We start from the raw sequence: 19,844 nt of genomic DNA on the forward strand, positions 1-19,844 counted from the left end.
AATACTATTAGGTTACATATTCTGTACTACTGGATATGTATTAATATTCATCTGGATAGTGCTTAATTACTATCAGGTCCTTAGTCATTACTATAATAAACATATCAGTACAATAAGTGACATTGCAATTGTACAAACATAACAATCACTGCAACTGTAAAACAGTATAGCTGTAACCTGACCAGGCAATTGAATAATTCTAATTACTTTCTTTTTCTTTTCTGATTAAAACTGGTGCAAAAAGGACATTGGCAATCCCACAGAAATACTTCAGTGTTATCTTACACCATAAAGTTTAGTCCTGGATGACTGTAAATGGATCAGAGGGAACAGGAAATGTAGCTCTGTAGCAATTAATTATGACGACCATCCTGATTTTCTATCATCATCAGGACATACAGTATTGACATAGTTAAAAACCACATTTCACCACCTTTATTTACCTAAATGAAATTATCACATTTATGGTTAGGTTAACTATGGTTCTCTAAAGCCAGACTCCCTGGCTTCACAGCACATCATTATCCTTACCTGTTTTGCCTTGTGTCCACTTGGCCTAACTTACTGAGCAAACAGCACTAACAGAGTCTTCTCAAATTTAGCATTCACTAAGAACTTTCCAAGATACAGATTTCCTGGTGGCTAATATATTTATTAGCTAATCTGAAGACACAGAAATTTGGTAGGAAATGATATTTTAACCAAGTACGATTTATTTTCTGTTGAATACTAAAGAACAGGTTCCATGTAAGGACATGGAACTGATTACAGAGCAGTACCTAAGCATGGTTTGGACCAGCAAACTGGAAGATAAAATAACGGGTAGCTGCCAGAATTCATATACTGTAAGAGTAAGAAATGCTGAACTCACAAAGAAGTGTAGAAGTATATATTTACCACTGACACACTTCATTTTTCTGGAGTACTAAAGTAGTGCCAAATCCTGTAGAAGTGCTGAGCAAGAGAGTGGGTAGACCAATACATTCAACACAATGCCAATACTAATACAGATCAACAGTGATATGAATGCAGTCTGATGGAGATATGATGTGGCAGAGAGGACACAGGAACAGAGCAATTATTTCTATTCAGAACCTACCCAGGTAGTTCACTAACAATATTCTGCCAGTGGAACATACACAACTCTTCACTCAGCATTTTAAACTGTAACTTGTATACAAGTAAGTACCAGAAAAAAATCTGCTAGAATGTTTATAGCTTTTATTTCTCACTTGTGATTTTAAAATTCCTACACGATAAGTTTCAAAAAATATATAGTCGTCACTGGTAGTACTAAAAATTTTACAGTTGTTCACTTCTAATAGAAATATTTTCATGTAATAAAAAAGACAAAATGTAATTTACCAAAGTTTGCAACTGTATTAGTTCTGCAAAAATAAGTCTGTTCAATTGTGTATTTTTTATTGCAATTGTGGTGCCAAGCAATAGGACAAGAGGCAATGGGCAGATACTGACACTCAAGAAGTTCCACCTCAATTAATTTCTAAAAAAAAAAAAAAAGGCATCTTTTCTCATGTAATCAAAATTTCTCCGTGTGTTCCACTTAGAGCTAGATAAGTAGCTTAGGAGCAATCCCAGCCCACTAAAGTGAGAAGCAGGTTTGTTATCAGCAGAACTGAGATGAAATTATTGCCCACTTGTCAGACAAGCAATGTAAGAACATATTTGCCCTTTGCCTTATAACAGTCAGGTCTTTCAGTCTGGACATTGCTGAAAGTTTTAGCATTTGAGGACAACTGGTTTTATTTACTTATTCATTAATTTACTATAGACTTCCCAATGGTATGCACACTTCTCTGAGCACATTAACTCTGTCTGTAAGCTATTAAAGTCTGGGATCATGTGGATTCTTCTGAAAAGTACATTTGCCTAAGGTGGGCCTCATCAAAAGAAAAACCAGTCAAGAGAGACCTTCACCATGCTTTTAGTGAAGTGATCTGTTTTCTTATGAAATGATAGAGCTGTTACAGATCTAGGCAGCCACTACAAATAGATGGAAGACTGCATACAGGAATAAAGGTTTGCTGTGCAGACCTCACACTCATGACCTCCGCTGACTGATCTCCAGTCTATGAAAATTATGTTACATGGTGCTTATACATCCTCAGAGGAAAACTGAATATTTGGGAGGGGAAAAAAAAAGGCAATTTACCAAACCTCCCCTCTTCCTCTCCCAGGAATTTATAAGAATACAATCCAAACTTGTATGAAATGCAACGTAATGGCATTAGCTCAGAACAAGAGAAAATCCAATACAGAAATAAGTCATTGTAAAAAGCGTCCCCAAGCAAGAACCTCAAACCAAACAATGCATGGAAAGTTTACAAACACAAAAGCATTTTAAAGTACCTCAGTAGCTTTGAGGTGACAGCTGTTATTCAAACAGCTGTCAAACAGCAACAAGTTTTCACTGGATCCTGACACTGATCCCGATTCGGTCTCTTCCAAGGATAGCAAGTCGATATTGTAAAGAGAACGCACACCTTTCCTTTCTCATTTCTCCAAATTTCATCAGCCTGCTTGACTACATACCAAATACGTCACCGTCAGATTTCAGAAGTGCAGATAATAGAATCATGATGTTCTTTCTCATAATTAACTAAACCCAGCTGTCAGTTTAGATTAATAATATTTAATAAATATTTTTATATATGTGAGATAGAGTTTCTGCATGCTGGAGTTTAGGGATAAAGTTTCAGAATTGGATACAGGATGATAATAATCTTCCTCTTTCTTAAATACTGCCCAAATTTCAGGAGCACTGAATATCCACTGTCATATCTTATCTGGAAGCAATAGACTTCTCTTCTAAAATCCTCAAACTTCCCCAGAAATTCCCAACAAAAGAGACAGCCGTCACTTGTCTGACACAAGCACGTGTCAAACGAGGTGTGGAGCTAAGCACAATCCACATGGGCTCTGCAATATGCCAGCATGGGTACTTTGGCACAAAGCTTCTAAACCTGGAGCCTGAGAATGCATCAGGTGCTGCCCCCTCAGACAGGAGCAGCTAGACCCAGTGATGCAGGGAATACTGCCATTTTTCTGAAGTATAGATTATACATACCACCTGAGAGCAATAGCCCCAGGCTGTATTGAAAGTAATAATTAGAGTGGAATAATATTTTAGAAGTCTCAGGTGTATGCTTTTTTGGCCATACATTTATTTTCAAAGGCCCATGGGGACCACAAGTGGTGCAGATCCAGAAAGAATAAAGCATGAGGATCCCAAGGTATAAGGGAGACAAAAATGATTGCTCTATGGACATTGCTCCAGTAAACAAATTTATAATACATTACCATGTGGCAATTTACTGCTGGGAAACTGCATCAAAAAATACTCAGCACCATCAGGGCTTCCTACTGAACAATCCCAAATCCATCTACTTATGCAGCACAGATTGGAAGAGTTTGGCATTTCACTCCTGTTGCCTTGTATTCAAACCTATTTGCTAAATAACAGGGCAGACATCTTAATTATGTAGGTCTGTTTTGCTGTAACAAAAGGGGTTGTTCAGGGGTTTTTTTTGGAGGGGGGGTGTGCAACTCCATTAAAGGTCATGAAATCACACCAGCTGAAGATGTGCCCTTCATTGCAACCACTGACTACAAATAAAGCCTAGAAACGGAGTAACTCCGTGCTAACAAGGCAGTTAGCCTACTCTAGCCTGCTTCTTTTGGCAATTTCATTACTGATCTTCTGAAGCCAGGTGTTTTTTATCCACAGCACGTATAACTTCACATCCCACTGAGAGGGATGAAATTATTTGAGTGTAAAGAACAATATGAGGGTAATTGCTGCAACCTAGTACAGATTGATAATGATGGGGCACCATGCTCAGTAAAATTTATCTTACAGGGAATGGGAAAGTAGCGTAAGCAATCTGTTATCATTCAGGTCTCAAAAGATTCATTTAAAATGCAAAGACAGGAATTTGTATTTTCTGTACAAACTGGGCTTATCCTCTTCTAATCTACATTATTTAACATACAATTTAATATATATTCTCATGTCAGTGAATAAGAAAAGTAATATGACAGCTGACCAGATATATACTGGATTTTTATTACTTTTATCTTAGCTTCCCAAGCTTATCAAAAAGATATATGTATCTCAAGTATTTGATATTTTATAACTTTTACATAATACTGATACTCTCACAAATCCCTCTGACTTCTTTATATACATAACTAATGAAAAACTACAGCAAAGGAAATTAAGTATTTGTGAGAGTTAACACATAAAACTTAACCTGAGAAACAAATTAAATAATTGTTAAAATAAAAGTCCAAAATACTGTTCAAAATCTGTTCTGTCATTTGCTCTGAAATACAAACCTCAAATGACAGAATATGCAGAGCTTGTTTGGTACATAGTTTTTGCTTATTATCAACTCTACTCCCAACTAAGTAGCACTGGGACCATGCTTGCTCCCAGTTCTGCAGAATGCACTCTACCAGTATATAGTCAAGTACAATTTTAGACATAGTGTCTATGTCTCATTTACAGGACTTGAAGAACAGGGAGCAATGTGACACACTTTCAGATTTGAAGAATAAAGACTAAACTTTCTACTGAGAGGATATTTCTCATAAAAGATGCCCTGATCCTTGTCTTACAAAAAGGTTTTATTTCTCAATAGAAAAGTATATTTTAAAACACAATTATTTGCTAAAAGCAATATAAAACTCTCCAGTTTTAATTTCATAAAAGTTTAACAAAACATAAATATTTTTTACCACTTATATTCCTATATATAGACCTTGCATTAACTAATTAAATAGTCAGAGAAATAACAAATCACAAATAAATGGCACACAACTACAAGGTTCAAATTCCATGTCACACTGCACAATCACAGTAAAACAAGGAGTAGCTTAAAATCCTCAGTCACTGGATTCTGCTTTGATCTCTTTAAGGTTATGTTCCTCTTCTTTCTGCAATAATGCACCAGTTTCCATGGTCATAGCAGGAAGAAAGTATCTGAAGCTCAGGCACGTTCTCTTCTACCAGAGAACACAGCTCCCCTTCCCGAAAAACATGGTAATAACGCATGAAGGCCTTTGTATCCAACATGGCATCAGTTTGGTCCCCAACAGACACTGCTGAATCCAAAGCTGAGTCAGTGGAGTCAGTTGTTGAAGTTCTTTTGAAAAGCTTGTTGGCATCAGACTTACCAGCACCATCTTTATTACAACCACAGCTGCAGTCCCTGTCTTCCACTGAGCCATTTTTAAATGAAGCTTTGTCATCCTTGCTCTGAGCTACATTTTGGTGTCCTCCATTTAAACTTAAATCCTTCAGTGCATCTGTGGCTGGTGACCACTGTGGTTTTTTGAGAGACAGGCTTTCCACGAACACATCATCATCATCTAAACTTTGTTCTTTTAACAGTGCCCTGTGGTGACCTAAATCCAAACTGCAGTGTCGCGAATGCTGAATGGGTACAGTGCTGTTTGCCCATACCCCTTCATGTTTCAGGTCAGTACTGTTTGCCCATACTCCTTCCTGTTTCAGGTGCCTCATTTTATCACTTTGCTTTCTCAGGGCTGATTCATCAAGGGATCTGGAGAAAAACCATGAACGGAAAGATCTTCCTAGAGCACTGTAAAACCTGTTTTCTTCTTCAGAAATTTTCATGCAGCAGGCTCTGGGTAAGCAATGGCCCATATTGTGGCAATGTTTTGAATCAGTTTCTGGCTGCAAATTGGTTTGGTAGCTGCACTCAGAGATGATGAGCTGTGCAGGGTGTATGTCTTGGCCTTTTGCAGTATGCACAAACTCACCCTTATCTCCAGATTGATTTGATTCTGAAAAATGGCGTGAGCACAAGGCCTTGTTCCATGGAACAAATACATCTTGTTTCTCAAAGTGACGATTCTTTTGTTCCATAGCCCAAACATAAATCATTATCTGGCCTCCAGGTATCAATACCCTTGCCATTTCCTTTATTGCTTTGATTCTTCTTTGTTTAGTTGAGAAATGATGTATCACTGTGAAAAAAAGAAATTTATCGGATATCAGTAAGGACAGGGCATTTTTGTCTTCAACCTGTTCCACATGTTTAATCATTTTAGCTCCTCATTCCACATATCACTTGCTGCAAGTCAGCAACAGCGCTGAATTTATTGGTACTACAATGCAAGTTTACCACAGAATGCTCTCTTTTACGATTATGTTCAATGGATAAAAATAGGAAAATCCCAAAGAAGGAAATTAAACTCATCCCAAAATAGGGATTCAAGAAAACTCAGGCACATAAGGTGGAGGTTTGTGTTTCTCTGCATCTAAAAAAGGTCATAACACTACTAGCTTTCACTTAAATGCCTGGCCTTTAGGTGAGTTAGGTAGTATCAAGTCTGACTTTAGTTTCTGGCACACTTTTCAGACTTACCTTACTTACCTTTCTTACCTTGAAAATAGAAAATCTTTTCACCATGTAATAAATACAGCAAAATGTAATATCAGTAAAAAGATACTTTGTACTTTTATATCAGCATACTTTCAAAGAGCTAGTGAGAAAATTTAGACAAATATTTCCATTGTTTTAATTTTGTAAAATTAGATTTCATTTTTGTAAAAAAGAATGTCTACATTGCATGTCTGAGCATGATGATTTTTTTACATTATGTTATGCTATTAAAAATAAAAAGTCAAATTCAAAATAAAACTATTGATCACTTTATTTGGATTTTCTTTCCAGGATAATTTCCACATTTTCAGGTTTCACTCTAATGTGAAATGAAGCTATATTTCAAGATTTCTACATTATTTCTATCTTCCTATTCACCTGGAATAGGAAGGAGCCATTTTTAACAGTCAGAGAATAGCTAAGACAACTGTTTTCTCTCTAAAGACAACTATTTTCTCTCTAAACTCTCAGAAGCATTAATTTGTACTGCGCTTGGACACATTGGTCATGCTGTTCTATATGTCATCAGTATTAGATTTGATTCAATCAATGATGTAAAGAGGACTGATTCCATAATTTGTTTCAAGTAGAGTTGGAGAGCCACTTCTACGTGCAAAACATTCAACATACCCATGTAACAGCATATAATAATAGTATATGTTCTTAGCTGAAGACATCTCCATACATTCAGAATATTTAGATTATCTTTATATGTGCCGCTTGACAGTACCCAATTCTACTAGTGGAAATAGTGTTATTTCAACATTGCAGTTATGAACAGTGAGTCCAAGTAGCCCTGTCTTTATTCAAAACTCATTAAATTACCAAAGGGAAAAAAATATAGCTTTATTACCACAAGCCAAGAAAAGCATTCTTGGCAATTGATATTAACTAGGCTCTCACAAGCTGCTGAGAACACAAAATAGCCAACTCTGAGAAGGGTTGCCCGTGGTCATTGTTTGTTTCCAGGTACTCCTCACTCTGGTCATTTTTTTCTTGAATTTTGAAAAAAAAGTTTAAAAAATTCAATTGCTTGCACAGTGTGGGGAGAAAGAAACTGATCTGTTCTCTCATACTGAAGTTAGGCCATATGTCACTACAGATCCTCCTGCAAAATTTTATCAAAACTGACAGAGATAGCATAAGCACACAAGCTTAGTTTACCAGAAAGAAGTGTCAATCAACCAACAGAATCTGTGCAAGATCTATCTGAGCAATTAATTTAATGGTTTAAATATTCTTCCTGGTTAAAATCATAGAATCACTTTGATGGTTCTGCAGAAAAAGAAATCCTATAAACATTATTATACCAGCAAAGCCAATAAGTGTACTTGATTACATACATAAATACTTGTTTTTCTCTCCATTTTATTTCATTTTATTTAGAATTAGACGGACACAAGTATACCATGTCTCTGTTCAAGAGGGGTAAAAATCCTTTATTGTTAAATGCACTGAAATAGCATGTGAACTTTTAAACTTGTCGGGCTTATAACTGATATAAACACTAGATAGGTATGCTATCCTTCAAAGTCAGCTGATCTGACAGCCCTGAAAATATGCTACAAGACCTAAAATTTGGGGAGGGCTCACTGGTTAACTAGCCAACATGAAAGCAAAGTAATATCACTACTGCTTGCATATTAGTCACTGTTCCTTTCCACCTGCATATGTGAAAAATAAATTTTAAAATACATTTCTATCACATTGCAAATAGTTTGTTGATTGCTATCAATAATAATTATCATACTTTATATTTTTGCTGATACATTGAAAAACCCTAAAAGAAGTTCAAACAAGAGTACAGTTAAAAACATAGAATGTAATTGGGTAATCTATTTTTCCTCTACACTTTGCAATTTATACTTCTCAAATTATGAGTAATATTTTCAAAAAGAGAGGTCAGAGGAGTTAAGATGCTGAGATGCTTCACTTATTTAAGACAACAGTGCTTGTATGGCTCTAAGTTCTTATTTCATGAATAAGAGAAATCAGAATTCATAACACATAATAGTTAACATGAGTTTCAAGTTCTGCTACAGAGAAAGCTTTTATTTCAATGCATTTGCTGATTAAAACAGAACCTATGGAGGAACCAAGAGTTTATCTTGACCACCTAATCTGTTTAAACTGCAAGCAGCCATGTTTATATTAGTTTTCACTTGTTTAAAACGCATGCTGGAAGGAAATCTTTTCTCCACAGGGTGAACAAGACCACATATAAACAAACAAATGATCCACATACTTCTTCGGCCAACAGTGCCTCTATGCAATGGAACTTTTTTTTTCATGTTTACTACATTCATTTCAGTTATATTTGCTGTGATTCTAAAAGAACTGTTTCAAAACAACTGAAATTAAGCCACATGGAAAGAGAAGAACCCTCAGAATTTCTCATTTGCTGTGGGCCAGAATGCATGTATGTTGTCTTACCTCCAATGGAAATGACTGCATTGAAGCACTGGTCCCTAAAGGGAAGGTTAAGGTTGTCACACACCAGAACTTCATCATCTTTCTTCCTTGCAATCTCTACCAATGCTTCACAGTAATCACAGCCGAGATTATACACTTGACTGTTGACACTGAGATACTTTCCAGTTCCACAACCTAAAGAAAAGAATACTAGATCAGAAGTCCTATATTCCAAACATTTGCTATCCCTCCCAAAGCAGGGAAAATAATGTGAGGGCTTTCCTAATCCTAAGGTTTCCTAGAAAACAAAATGAGGGCTTGTGCCTACAAGCCTAACTGCTGCAGAGTTCATTTGGACTGTTTGAAGTTATATGTTCACACCATTAGGATTGTAACAGTACCAACATCACCAACAAAAATACTCATTACACAGCCCTGTATAATAGCAGGCTATTTGTATTTCTGTGGGGAATTAAGGATAAGTTCAGGTGGGAGGAGGAGGCAGTAGTCCTCTGTGGCCACTATTGCACATCTTAGAGAAACAAAACAACCATGCTGCTTCACACTGAGCCTCATATATAGCCTCATATCCTGCTTCCAACAACGAGCATAAATGGACGTCCAGGAGAGGGTAAGAAAAAGGTAAGCATTATGGCCCTTTTCCTCAATACCCTTCCAGCTTCCAGTTACTTTCTGTTCAGGGGATTTCCTGAAGCCAGTGTGTTTCGTTTTCTTAGTGACCTGTAATAGATCTCTTTTCCAAGTCCTTCCCTACTCTTTGCTAAACCTCACAAAGTACCTCTCCAGTGCATCTCATTTCTCTCCAAGAAGTCCTAAACCACAGATGCCACTGACACAAGTCAGAAAGGAAAATTTTAACTTCAGATGTAGACTTGAAAAATAACCGTAAATCATAAAAATTCCTGCCATGTTGCAGGCACATCCTCTTTCTGTCTTTGTGCCAATGCATTTTAACACATGCAAATGTAATGAACTGTTCTAGAATGTCTTCCACCTAAAAGTCTGTCTTCTCAAGGACTGTGCTGTACTAAATGGAAATCTTGCAGAGTGTTTCTCAGTGCCGTATGCTTAACAGGCACTTTTCAAAATTGTATTAGGAATCATTCACTGCAGTTCTAGATCAGTAGTGAAGAATAATTTCTGAAAGTTGACAGCCAAGCAACGGGGCAGCAGCCTGGCAAAGAGAATCATCTCAGTATTGGAAATTCAATTTAAAGGCCTGGAGTTATCTTTAGAAACATCACTGTTTCTTGCAGCACTGCTGCTCTCAGTGATGTTAATGTGCACCATTATCTAGAGAGACAGCACAGGAATTGTTGTGGAACAGAACAACACTTCAGTGGTGAAAAAGAGCATATTTCTAAGCTAAAAGCAAGTGCTATTTTTTGAAGTAACATTTGAGATAAATGGAAAACATTAATATTGCTAATGAAGTTCAAGAAATGTATGCAATAAAACATGAAGCCTGGCATGTTAGTTAGAAAACTAAGTTAGTTTTAAAAATTTGTATAAAGTATTATTCATTACCATGTTTGCACAGGAACATATTTATTCAACCATACATTAATTTAGAAGATTCAGTTGCTTAATACATGGATTTTGGTAAAGTGCTTTTTAATCACGGGGAGTTTTCAGAAGTGGAGGGTCCTCCCTGGAATGAAACTAAATAGTTTTAATAATCCCAGTATTCTAAAAATCTGCATTTGCCAGAGATTCACTTTTGAATGAATCATCTGAAGGGTGAATTCCTTCATGAAGCTAACAATGGTCAAGCTATTGTCATTTATTTTGCTGAATGAAAAATAATAAGGCAATTAGACAAGATGATATTTTAATAAAAGGTGGTATTAAACTGAAAAGGAAATTATCAGTTTAAGATCTCATTTTGAAAATTTTAGTGCCAGTAGGCACTAGTGTCTCTTTAGTGCCACTCCTCCCTGAACACATACTAAAAATAAACACAATAGTCAGATTCCTGTAGATGTTAATAAACCTCATAAAAGGAGATACCTTGTGTGCCTTAATGGGAATATTCTTCTTGGCAACTATAAGCATCTACCTTCTCTCCAGATGAGACTGTTAACAGGGTGACCTTATGCTTTCAGCAATCACCACGATACCTGCTGATAAAGCCTCAAAGAACTTCAGCTAAGCTTCAAATGACTTCTACTGAGATGACAACAATTTTGGCCGAGAAATATCAGTTTAAGCTGACTGTTGAATGAGTGTATGCCACAAGGATATTTCCTGAGATTATTAGTGAAAATGGTGCAGACATATAAAAATAGCTACAGTAGCAGGAGAACTACATATTACCTATTGATTATGGCCTAAAGCTTACACAAATAAGACAGATACATATTTTATTGAGTACATTCGTTAAACCTTGCTGTGTAAAAGCATTTTATTAGTTTAAACAGTGAGGAAAATACGACGGAGCAAAAGAGCATCTGTTTTGCAATGATGTGCTGTATAGGGCCGAAGTCATAACGCATGGAAAGGAAACACTCCAGCACCTGGAAACCCCTAAAAAGTCTCTAGGAGAAACAGAAAATCAAGGTATAAATCAAACATGTAGGGAAGACAGCACCATAGAAAGAAAACAAGGTTTTCGTGTCTGTATTTAGGATCATAGGGAGATTATGAGATCATAACTTTTTTTAAATATTTTTAGTAGAAATCACATCAGAAGATTTCTCTTACTATAAAGCCTTGCTGGGAGGAGCTTTAGAACAAATGAAAAGCAATAAACTGCAGACCAGTAGTACATAAACCAAGAGATCTTAAGAAACTGAAATATGAAATAATTAGCTATTAACATAATTTTTTTTAAAGGGCTCCAGGGGAATGACAGATCATTAAGCCTATGGGGAAACTGATAAATTAAGGTTTAGCTCAGCAAAAATAAGGGCAAAAATTATTAACTGTCTACCTGATACACTGCCAAAAAATTAAAACAAGTGGTATATGGCATCTAGCAGGGGTTTAAAAACAATTTAAAACCAAATCTAAACAGGTTTTAAAAGCAGTTGATCTGAAGGTACATATGATTAACATATAAACAAATAAAGCTTATAAAGAATCTTTCATGCCATCTGAAAGAACGGCTTACCAATATCAACAACAAGACTGCCAGGCTTTTGTTCCAGCAGGAAGTTCCGAACACGAGGCCATGCTTTGCTCTGCAAATCACTAAAGTAGGCAGCTGTATTTTCATATACACTGTGCACATGCTGCTTTTCTAGCTGGGTAGCCTCATGTTCCATCCTGAAAACATAACGAAGATTATGCACAACAAAACGCAAACTGTTGCAGCATACATTTTACGTTTTATAGGCATGCATAATTCAGGATCTTGTAAGGATCTGATTTTATTTCATGGAAGTCAAGAAAAAAATGTGAATGTATGAGCATGCTTGAGCATGGTATAACTGCACGTGCCTATTCAATCATATGCACATTCTCGAGTTCACCAAAAGCTTATTTGGCGCAAAAGGGAGCCTGTATTCAGCAGAAGTACAGAATGATTCTAGAATCACAGAATCATTTTGGTAGGAAAGACCTTTATGATCATCAGTACAACCAATTAAGAACAGGATGCTACAACCCAGCTTTTCATTTGTTGCTAATGTGAGTAGGTCGGCAAACTATTAGTGTGTTACCTGAAATGTAGCCTGGTCCCTGAAACCAAAGCCCCCAAATCACACATAAATTATCTGTGGTTTATCAACCCTCTAGAAGTGATTAATTGGCTAAAATTTTTCAGCAACAAAACAAGGATTTCCCTACTCCCACTCCACTACCTTAATTCCTTAGCAAAGTACTTTATTTTAGTGATTCATTTGAAAAGTAGTATCTTCTTAAACGTTTAATATTACTTCTAAGCTCATATAAAACAAGTGGATACAGATACTGAATCCTCTCATACAGAATCTTACATCTTCCTTAATATATCCCCTCATTCAAGTACCAACCAGGTCAGGCTTTAACATCTGATGGAGGCTGATGGGATTACATTTCAAAGTGCTAAGACATTCTTCAAACTAATTCAAACTGCCTGTTTATTTGGGAAATATTCCTTCCCATTATTAAAACAGAATTTACTCAATTGTCCATCTACTCAACAGAGATGAAAGCCTGTTTGCAAATTTATTACAAGAAACTAAGCAATATTATCAAGATGAAATTATAAAAGTAACTCCTTTGACTTCATTCGAAAATGTCAAAAGCAAAGACTTTAATGTGCTTTTCTTGATTTTCAAATAATATAGATGTTGGAATCATAATAAAAAGGTTTCTTTCCGTCTCTTCAACTATTGAAATATATTATTATGATAAAATAGATGACAATATATGAGAAAAGATGAGCTATGTGAGAAAAAAATTAATTATTTAAAAATATAATAAATAATGTGAGCTCTCCAAAACACGTCCTACAAAAATTATCTTTTTAATTTTAAAAATGGGAGTTAATCTCAGTGATTGAAAAAACAATTAACATAGTTCAAATTAAGTGTGTGAATGCTAACAGAATAGTACGTAAGACAATCTGTTTCACTGGTTTTATATACTCTGCTATGTAAGGGGTTGGGCCAAATTGTTAACAATTGTCACAGTCTGTTCTGACTCTAGTATCTATAAATATCGCTCTTCAGAACATTTATGTTGAATTTTTTCACAATCCTTACTTTCTTTTTTCTCCACAATCCACAATTTTCTTTTATAATACACTAACTCTCCTTTTACTAAGTGAATATACATAAAAATTAAATTCAATAACAGTATAGTACATTCCTAATAGACACATTTTCAGTGTCATTGAAGCGTGTAAAACTAACAGACTGAACACCAGAAGTAGACAGGATTGCAACACAGACTTCTAATTATATTACACGTGCCAGAAGTTACTCAATCAGAACTTTTTCCAGAATGCCATTTCAAATCATGTTGTCAAATAGAATGGGTTAGTTGCAGTGATTTCAAATAAGTATTCCTTACAGTCAAAAGCCCACTCTTTTTTTGTTATTTGACCCTTAAATAAAACAAATTGAGTGTTTCATGTCTCCAGCTATCTGTCTTCTCTGCTTCAAAACATACTCTATTTTGTTGTTCAACTGCCTAGGAATCCTCTCTATATAAGTAGCAATTCCAAAGACTAATAATCATTTCTTTTCTTTTGTTGTCTGATAAGCTCCTTGCTCTAGTTTACATTTCATGTTTAGTTACTACGTGGTTCAGTGCATCTGAGTGCTTTCTTTTATCTTTCCACTTGAAGCTTTTTGTTCAATCTTTGCAGTTCTTAAAAAAAAACAGAAAAAGGAGAATGTTTTCAACCATTCATACAGCATTCCAAATGTTCTCTGAACTGAAGGTTAATTTGACTATTTTAGATAAACAAAAGAGCCAACTTGGACTTGACTTAGAAGATGGTAAGAATTTTCCCACTGATATAATGTTATGTTATACTTTTCCTAAAATGTCTTCATTGAATTCTTATGCAGGCTTAGTTTCCTACTGAATCACAAGAACATTAAGTTTTTCCTTTAACTTTCTCATTCACTGGGACTGGCACTGAATCTTCTGCTACAAGGAGCATGCTGGAGACTTCCACCTATTACAACACTACATAAAAGGTTATTATTTTTATATATACTTAATAAATATTGCCAAGAAAATAATTTGGTTATAATCTTAGAATAACAGTAATATACTAAAATACAAAATGCACCATTTTGTAACATTTTCCATTCCTGATGACGGTTTATATTTTGCAGTTAATTAAGACACATGTGGAAATTAGACTTGCCAGTTTGACTTTCCAGTCAAGATCCATAACACTATCGGGTTTTACTTTACAGCATGGCAGGGAAATATCCTAGCAATTAACCTCTTCATTTCAAGGTTTACAGAAGGCAAGAAATCTGTGTAGTCTGCCCAGACCTGCAGCTGTACCACTTTCACAGAAGTCTGCAGTCACCAAAAAAACCCAGAAACCTAGACCCGTGTAACTTAACAAGCCAATCTCAATGCCTCTATTTCTTTTTCTAAACGAAAACAACCATTACAACATCTTTGCCTTGAAAGTACCAGGCAGTGCCTCTGTTGCACATGAATTGTAGAAAATGTTCATTTCACCCAACTTCTGGGTTGTAACTTCTAGGATAATTAGAAAGTCAGTTTTGCAACGTAGGTAATGAAAATCCAAGGTACCCAGAAATCCCACTGCTTCAGCATCTGCTCCAGTTCTCATTTAAGCTACCCAGAAGCTGTTCGGTAAGACCAGCAAAGAGGAGCAGAAGGTGGTAGTTATGGGCACACCTTCCCCATGCTCAATTCTTCTCTTGCCCTTATGCTCCTGTCAAAGAGCTCACACAGAGACGTGGAGCAGAGTAGGGTGTATGCAGTAAATTGGCACCCAGCTGTTCAGTCACTGCAGCAGGTCTTGCCAAGTCCCCAAAACATGAATGCAGCTCAACAAATGCCAGCCTCCTGCAAACAAGGAGTTTGGAAAAAAATTGAAGAGCAGTATTCTCTTCCCTTTCAGTGCTTCCTGGTTATCATGATTCGTTCAAGAGACTACAACAGGCCCTTGTTGCAGCTGATCTATTAAATGAGAAAACTGGATGAAAATTGCAGTGTCATTTCTGCTGAATTTGTGGGGAAATGGATCACCAGTCCATCACATGTGACTGTGGTACATGAACAAACTGTTTGAAAGTAAATAGGCTATAGTCCATTCACTCTTTCCTACACTGCCGTAAAAAAACATATATATATAAACTGAAATGTAGCAGCTTCCCAGGAGGTAAAAGAAACTGTACAAACATAATATATATTTTCATAGCTATGTATCTCTCTGAAAGTTCTCTGACTCTGAGGTAATCTAATTTCTTCCTTTTCTATTAACATTTTGCAACCTTTAAGATAACTAACTTTTCAAGGATATTGCTTTAATAAAAGTCATGTTGCTTGGATATTTTCTATCACCACCAAATACATTTAAGCAAATGACCTTGAAAAGAAGACAACCAAAATTAATAACCCCCATTTCCAACATTTTTAAAAAATCAGGTTTGGTTTTGTGGGTTTTTTGGGGGGGAGGGAGAGTGTGTTCAGACTTTTTTTTGTTGGTTTTGAAAGTGTCTAATTTACAATTTTCACTAACTGTGTTAAATACTTTATCCTCAAGAGGACAAATTATTTGTTGGCTCCCAGATGCCTGACAATGAAGCAGAGGAGGTAGAGTTCTGTCCAAAATCTCTGCCTCTACCACAGTCTACCTCTGCAGTTCTGAATCCCTTACAGTCCTCCTCATTTACCTCAAATTATCCCCTCTCAGTCACCTATGATTTTTATCTTCCATCTTCTTTTCATCTTTTCCATCTTCCTCCATCTACCTCAGCATGTGCTATGTCAGCACCACTATTTTAGTCTGATGTTTAATACTGTGAAGTCTTGACCTGGCTCATGTTCAGTTCCTCCTTGCCTCTATTTCCAGGCCAAATGCAATACCTGGAATATGTTGGAAAGGTTTTGTCAATGGCCTTTTGGAAGCACCCTGTGATTTTCAGAGTAGTCATCAAATCTTGCATTGCTCCTATTTGTCTTGAAATCAATTGCTCTTGATTAATTTCAGCCACAGGCTTTCCTTATCTTCTTTCTTGCAACTGCCAATTTTCTCTAACCCTTTGATGAGCAGCAGGAATACACTCAATTTAGTGAGTCAGATGTACAAGACTTCAGCCTATTAATGAGGGCCCCTCTTAGTTACACTCTTCACACACTGATGGGAATTCTTAATATCATTTTGGATAAGGACCCCTGCTTCAAAGATCTAGGAAATTCAGCTCAGTTGTGTCTCTCTTTGTTGCCACAGCAACATAAATCTTGATTACGCATGCAACTCCAGCTATGGATGCAATAACCTAATTAATCGCTGGCCTTAAATAAAACAGTATAAACCACAAGGGCCAAGTCTACATCAGTACCCTGCTCTCAGCAATAACATGTGCACCTATACCATGTACGCCTAATTAAAAGTGGGGCAGTCCAATTTGCATTCTCTCCCTTCATCTGCAGAACAGGAAGAACTACCTATTCAATGAGAAATGCTTCCAGTTTACTTTCCAGACTTACCAGTCTTTTCATTCAAATGGAAGTAGCCATGGAAAACTAGGTGTACAGCCCTAATAGTCACCTACAAATCACAGTATTTGTTTCCACACGAAGACAAAAATCCAATTCATGTCCAACAGCAAAACCTCACTGCAGCCCTTCTCAAAAACAAACCCAAGATTTCTTTATCAGAAGGACTGATTTCATTAGTGTTGGTAACAACTTGGTCTATGTCGATATATTAAATGGCTTCCAATATGAACCATTTCGCTATTCAGAACAGCTATATTAGTAAATAAAGGATAATGAAACAAAATAATAGGAATGCTGCCATGAATAGTTAAATTAGCTGCAATGAAAGTTTACCAAGAGGATACAAAAGGGGATGATTTGCTTACATAAGGCTGACAACTCTGGTAATTAATTTCAACCATGTGTGAACCTTATCATCCCATTAAAATGCACAGCCTGAAATCAGAGCAAGGAGAACTCCACGCAGCATATCTAAAACCTTTCTGAGCAGAAGTACTGATTCAACACCCTTCCTCCAGTAAAATTTGGGAAAATCTCGAAGTGAAAAATAAAGAGCTGGGACACGTTTGACAAGAACCAGTGTTAGTTGAGACACTCACTGAAACAAGCATTTTAAAGTAATTTCCTTCACTGAAATAAAGTCACTATCAATGTGTTTTTTCTTACTAAAAATAGATGGAACCTTATCCTAATGAAACATTGAAAGGACTGCAAGATCTCTTGCAAAATCTTGGGAAAAAAAAGATTATGGTTCAAGCTCTTGTTACTCAAAATTGCAAACATTCACTGTCACATTCATTTTTTTTAGCTTTATTTTCCAGTTCAGACAAAATCTAGTACTATTCACTGCATATTCTTGGATCAGTTAATCATTTAATATTCCCCTTGCTGTTGTACATTTAGGGTCATAGTCTATGTAGCTGAAATGTTGCACTGTAAACATTTATTTCAGTTTAGTACATAAGATTCATTTCATTAGATTTATTTCAGTTAAGTACATAAACTCAATTCTGCTAAATGACAATGCAAAAACATGGACCCTTGGCCATTAAAAAACCCTGAAAGGAGGAGCATACTCATGCAGAAGTTTCACAGTCCCTCTAACTGTGTTCATCTTTACTATCACATCAAAACTCACAAATCAGCTCCCAGAAGACAGTCTCTTCCTACTGGAGTCCCACAGAGTCAAAAATCCATGGTGCTAGATGTGCACTGATGTGCATCTTCAGATCCTGCACAGAAACACTCTGTACAGACATCAGAGGAGAAGGGAGGACTAGGAAAAATTTGGCCTATTAAGCAGGAAGGAAAATCCAATAATAAGTGGTGCTGAGAAAAGCAAAGTGTTTAGGTTCTTCTTCACTGTTCATGTTAATTGGCACCAAATGTTACTATATCAGTGATAAAGGGACAAGAACTTAGGTAAAGAATAGGTTGGGGCTCTTAAAATAAGTTAAGGGTTTTCAAAATGACTCGGCTTATAACCAGTACTTAAGTAATTGATTGCACTGGTCTCAGATTTGCCAGTCTCAGAGCCATAAGAAATTAGTTTTGAGAAACCATGGGCAACATGTACAATCCCTGGTCTTATGATATTCTAATAAACAAATTAGGGACAGTTGGTTTAGATGAAATACAGTAGAAAGTTTGGTACCATTTGAAAGAGGATATTTAGTTTGTAGTTACTAAAATTCACTATCACACCGGAAGGATATCCTGAGCAAGGATATGCTTTGGACACTCCTCAATAATTTCTTTGTATGATGGATTAGAGAGTAGGATTATACCTACAGATGGACCAAACCATCAGAGTTCAAATGCACTGGATAATGGTATCAGAATTCAAGTGTTTAAACAGATCAAAAGAGAAAAAAGCAAAGCATTACTTTTAGATAAGAATAACCAACATCACAAAGACTGAAGGAGGCCGGATGGGATGACTGGCAGCAGTTCTACATAGAGAAGTGGATCTGGGTGCTGTAACATTTCACAGATTTGACACCATACATGCTATGGTGTTATGGTGGTTTTTGCAATATACTGTTGCAGGAAAAAAAAAAAGATCAGCACACAGAAACAGGGCAGATCCTTGCAAGTTACATAAAACTGTTGTTCTCCTACAGTCAGCACTGCTGGCGTATCAGTTTGAGCATTATGTTCAATTTCAAGCAGGAATATTACAGAAAAGAACAATTTATCAGATTGTGTATCTCTAAGAGATCAGAAATCAAGTAAACCTCTGGGAAAGAAATATGTTTCAAAATGTTTGTCCAGGATGAGAGAGGACCATCTTCTCATACAAGAAGGGCTGCAGCAAAGTGGGAGGGAAAAACTTGTTTTCCAAAATTGAAGGGAAGACAAAAGATAGTAGGTTTAAACTACTGCAAGGAAGATAGACGTAAGGCATTTTAAACATAAGAAGAAGGACAGAAAAGCACTGAAAATGACTGTAGACTTGTATCAATGGGATCTTAAAAACATAAGTCAGTTAAGCACCTGTCAGGAAATATTCTGTGCCCTGCATCAGTATCTCAAAGCCTCTGGCCATGTCCCCCCTATCCATACACTTTAAATGCAGCTATTTTCCTTCCTTGGTCACTGTATCTCTCATATATTTGTAAACAGTTATCTTGTCTTCTCTCCTTATTTACCAGCAGTTAAGCAAGCATTAAATATTTAGTAATTTTCATCCTCCCTGATGAATCAGTCAAGGTGGTCTTTTACAAAGTATTGTTGTCATTCTCTGTATCCTCTCCATATGTCTTCATTCTTCATGCCAAAATATATTCACAGGAATACTTGATTCCTGAATGTCATCCTACAGTTCTG

At 36.3% G+C, this 19,844-nt stretch overlaps 1 protein-coding gene across 8 annotated transcripts in view; it reads right to left on the minus strand.

The window, feature by feature from the left end:
• Positions 1-693: 693 nt before the first annotated feature.
• TRMT9B (tRNA methyltransferase 9B (putative)) overlaps positions 694-19,844 on the minus strand; it is a 126,281-nt gene continuing 107,130 nt past the window's right edge. For all 8 annotated transcript variants that reach the window (XM_039378561.1, XM_027735963.2, XM_039378560.1 and 5 more), the window contains 3 exons: positions 11,980-12,134; positions 8,868-9,041; positions 694-6,015 (listed from right to left, as the gene is read on the minus strand). In XM_039378561.1, the coding sequence (XP_039234495.1) occupies positions 4,943-6,015; positions 8,868-9,041; positions 11,980-12,133 (1,401 nt within the window). In that variant the 5' untranslated portion in view covers position 12,134 and the 3' untranslated portion in view covers positions 694-4,942. The remainder of the gene's footprint in view (positions 6,016-8,867; positions 9,042-11,979; positions 12,135-19,844) is intronic.

Source organism: Pipra filicauda, unplaced genomic scaffold (assembly GCF_003945595.2).
Source record: "Pipra filicauda isolate LSUMZ 115617 unplaced genomic scaffold, ASM394559v2 scaffold140_size2443280_pilon, whole genome shotgun sequence".
Taxonomy (NCBI): domain Eukaryota; kingdom Metazoa; phylum Chordata; class Aves; order Passeriformes; family Pipridae; genus Pipra; species Pipra filicauda.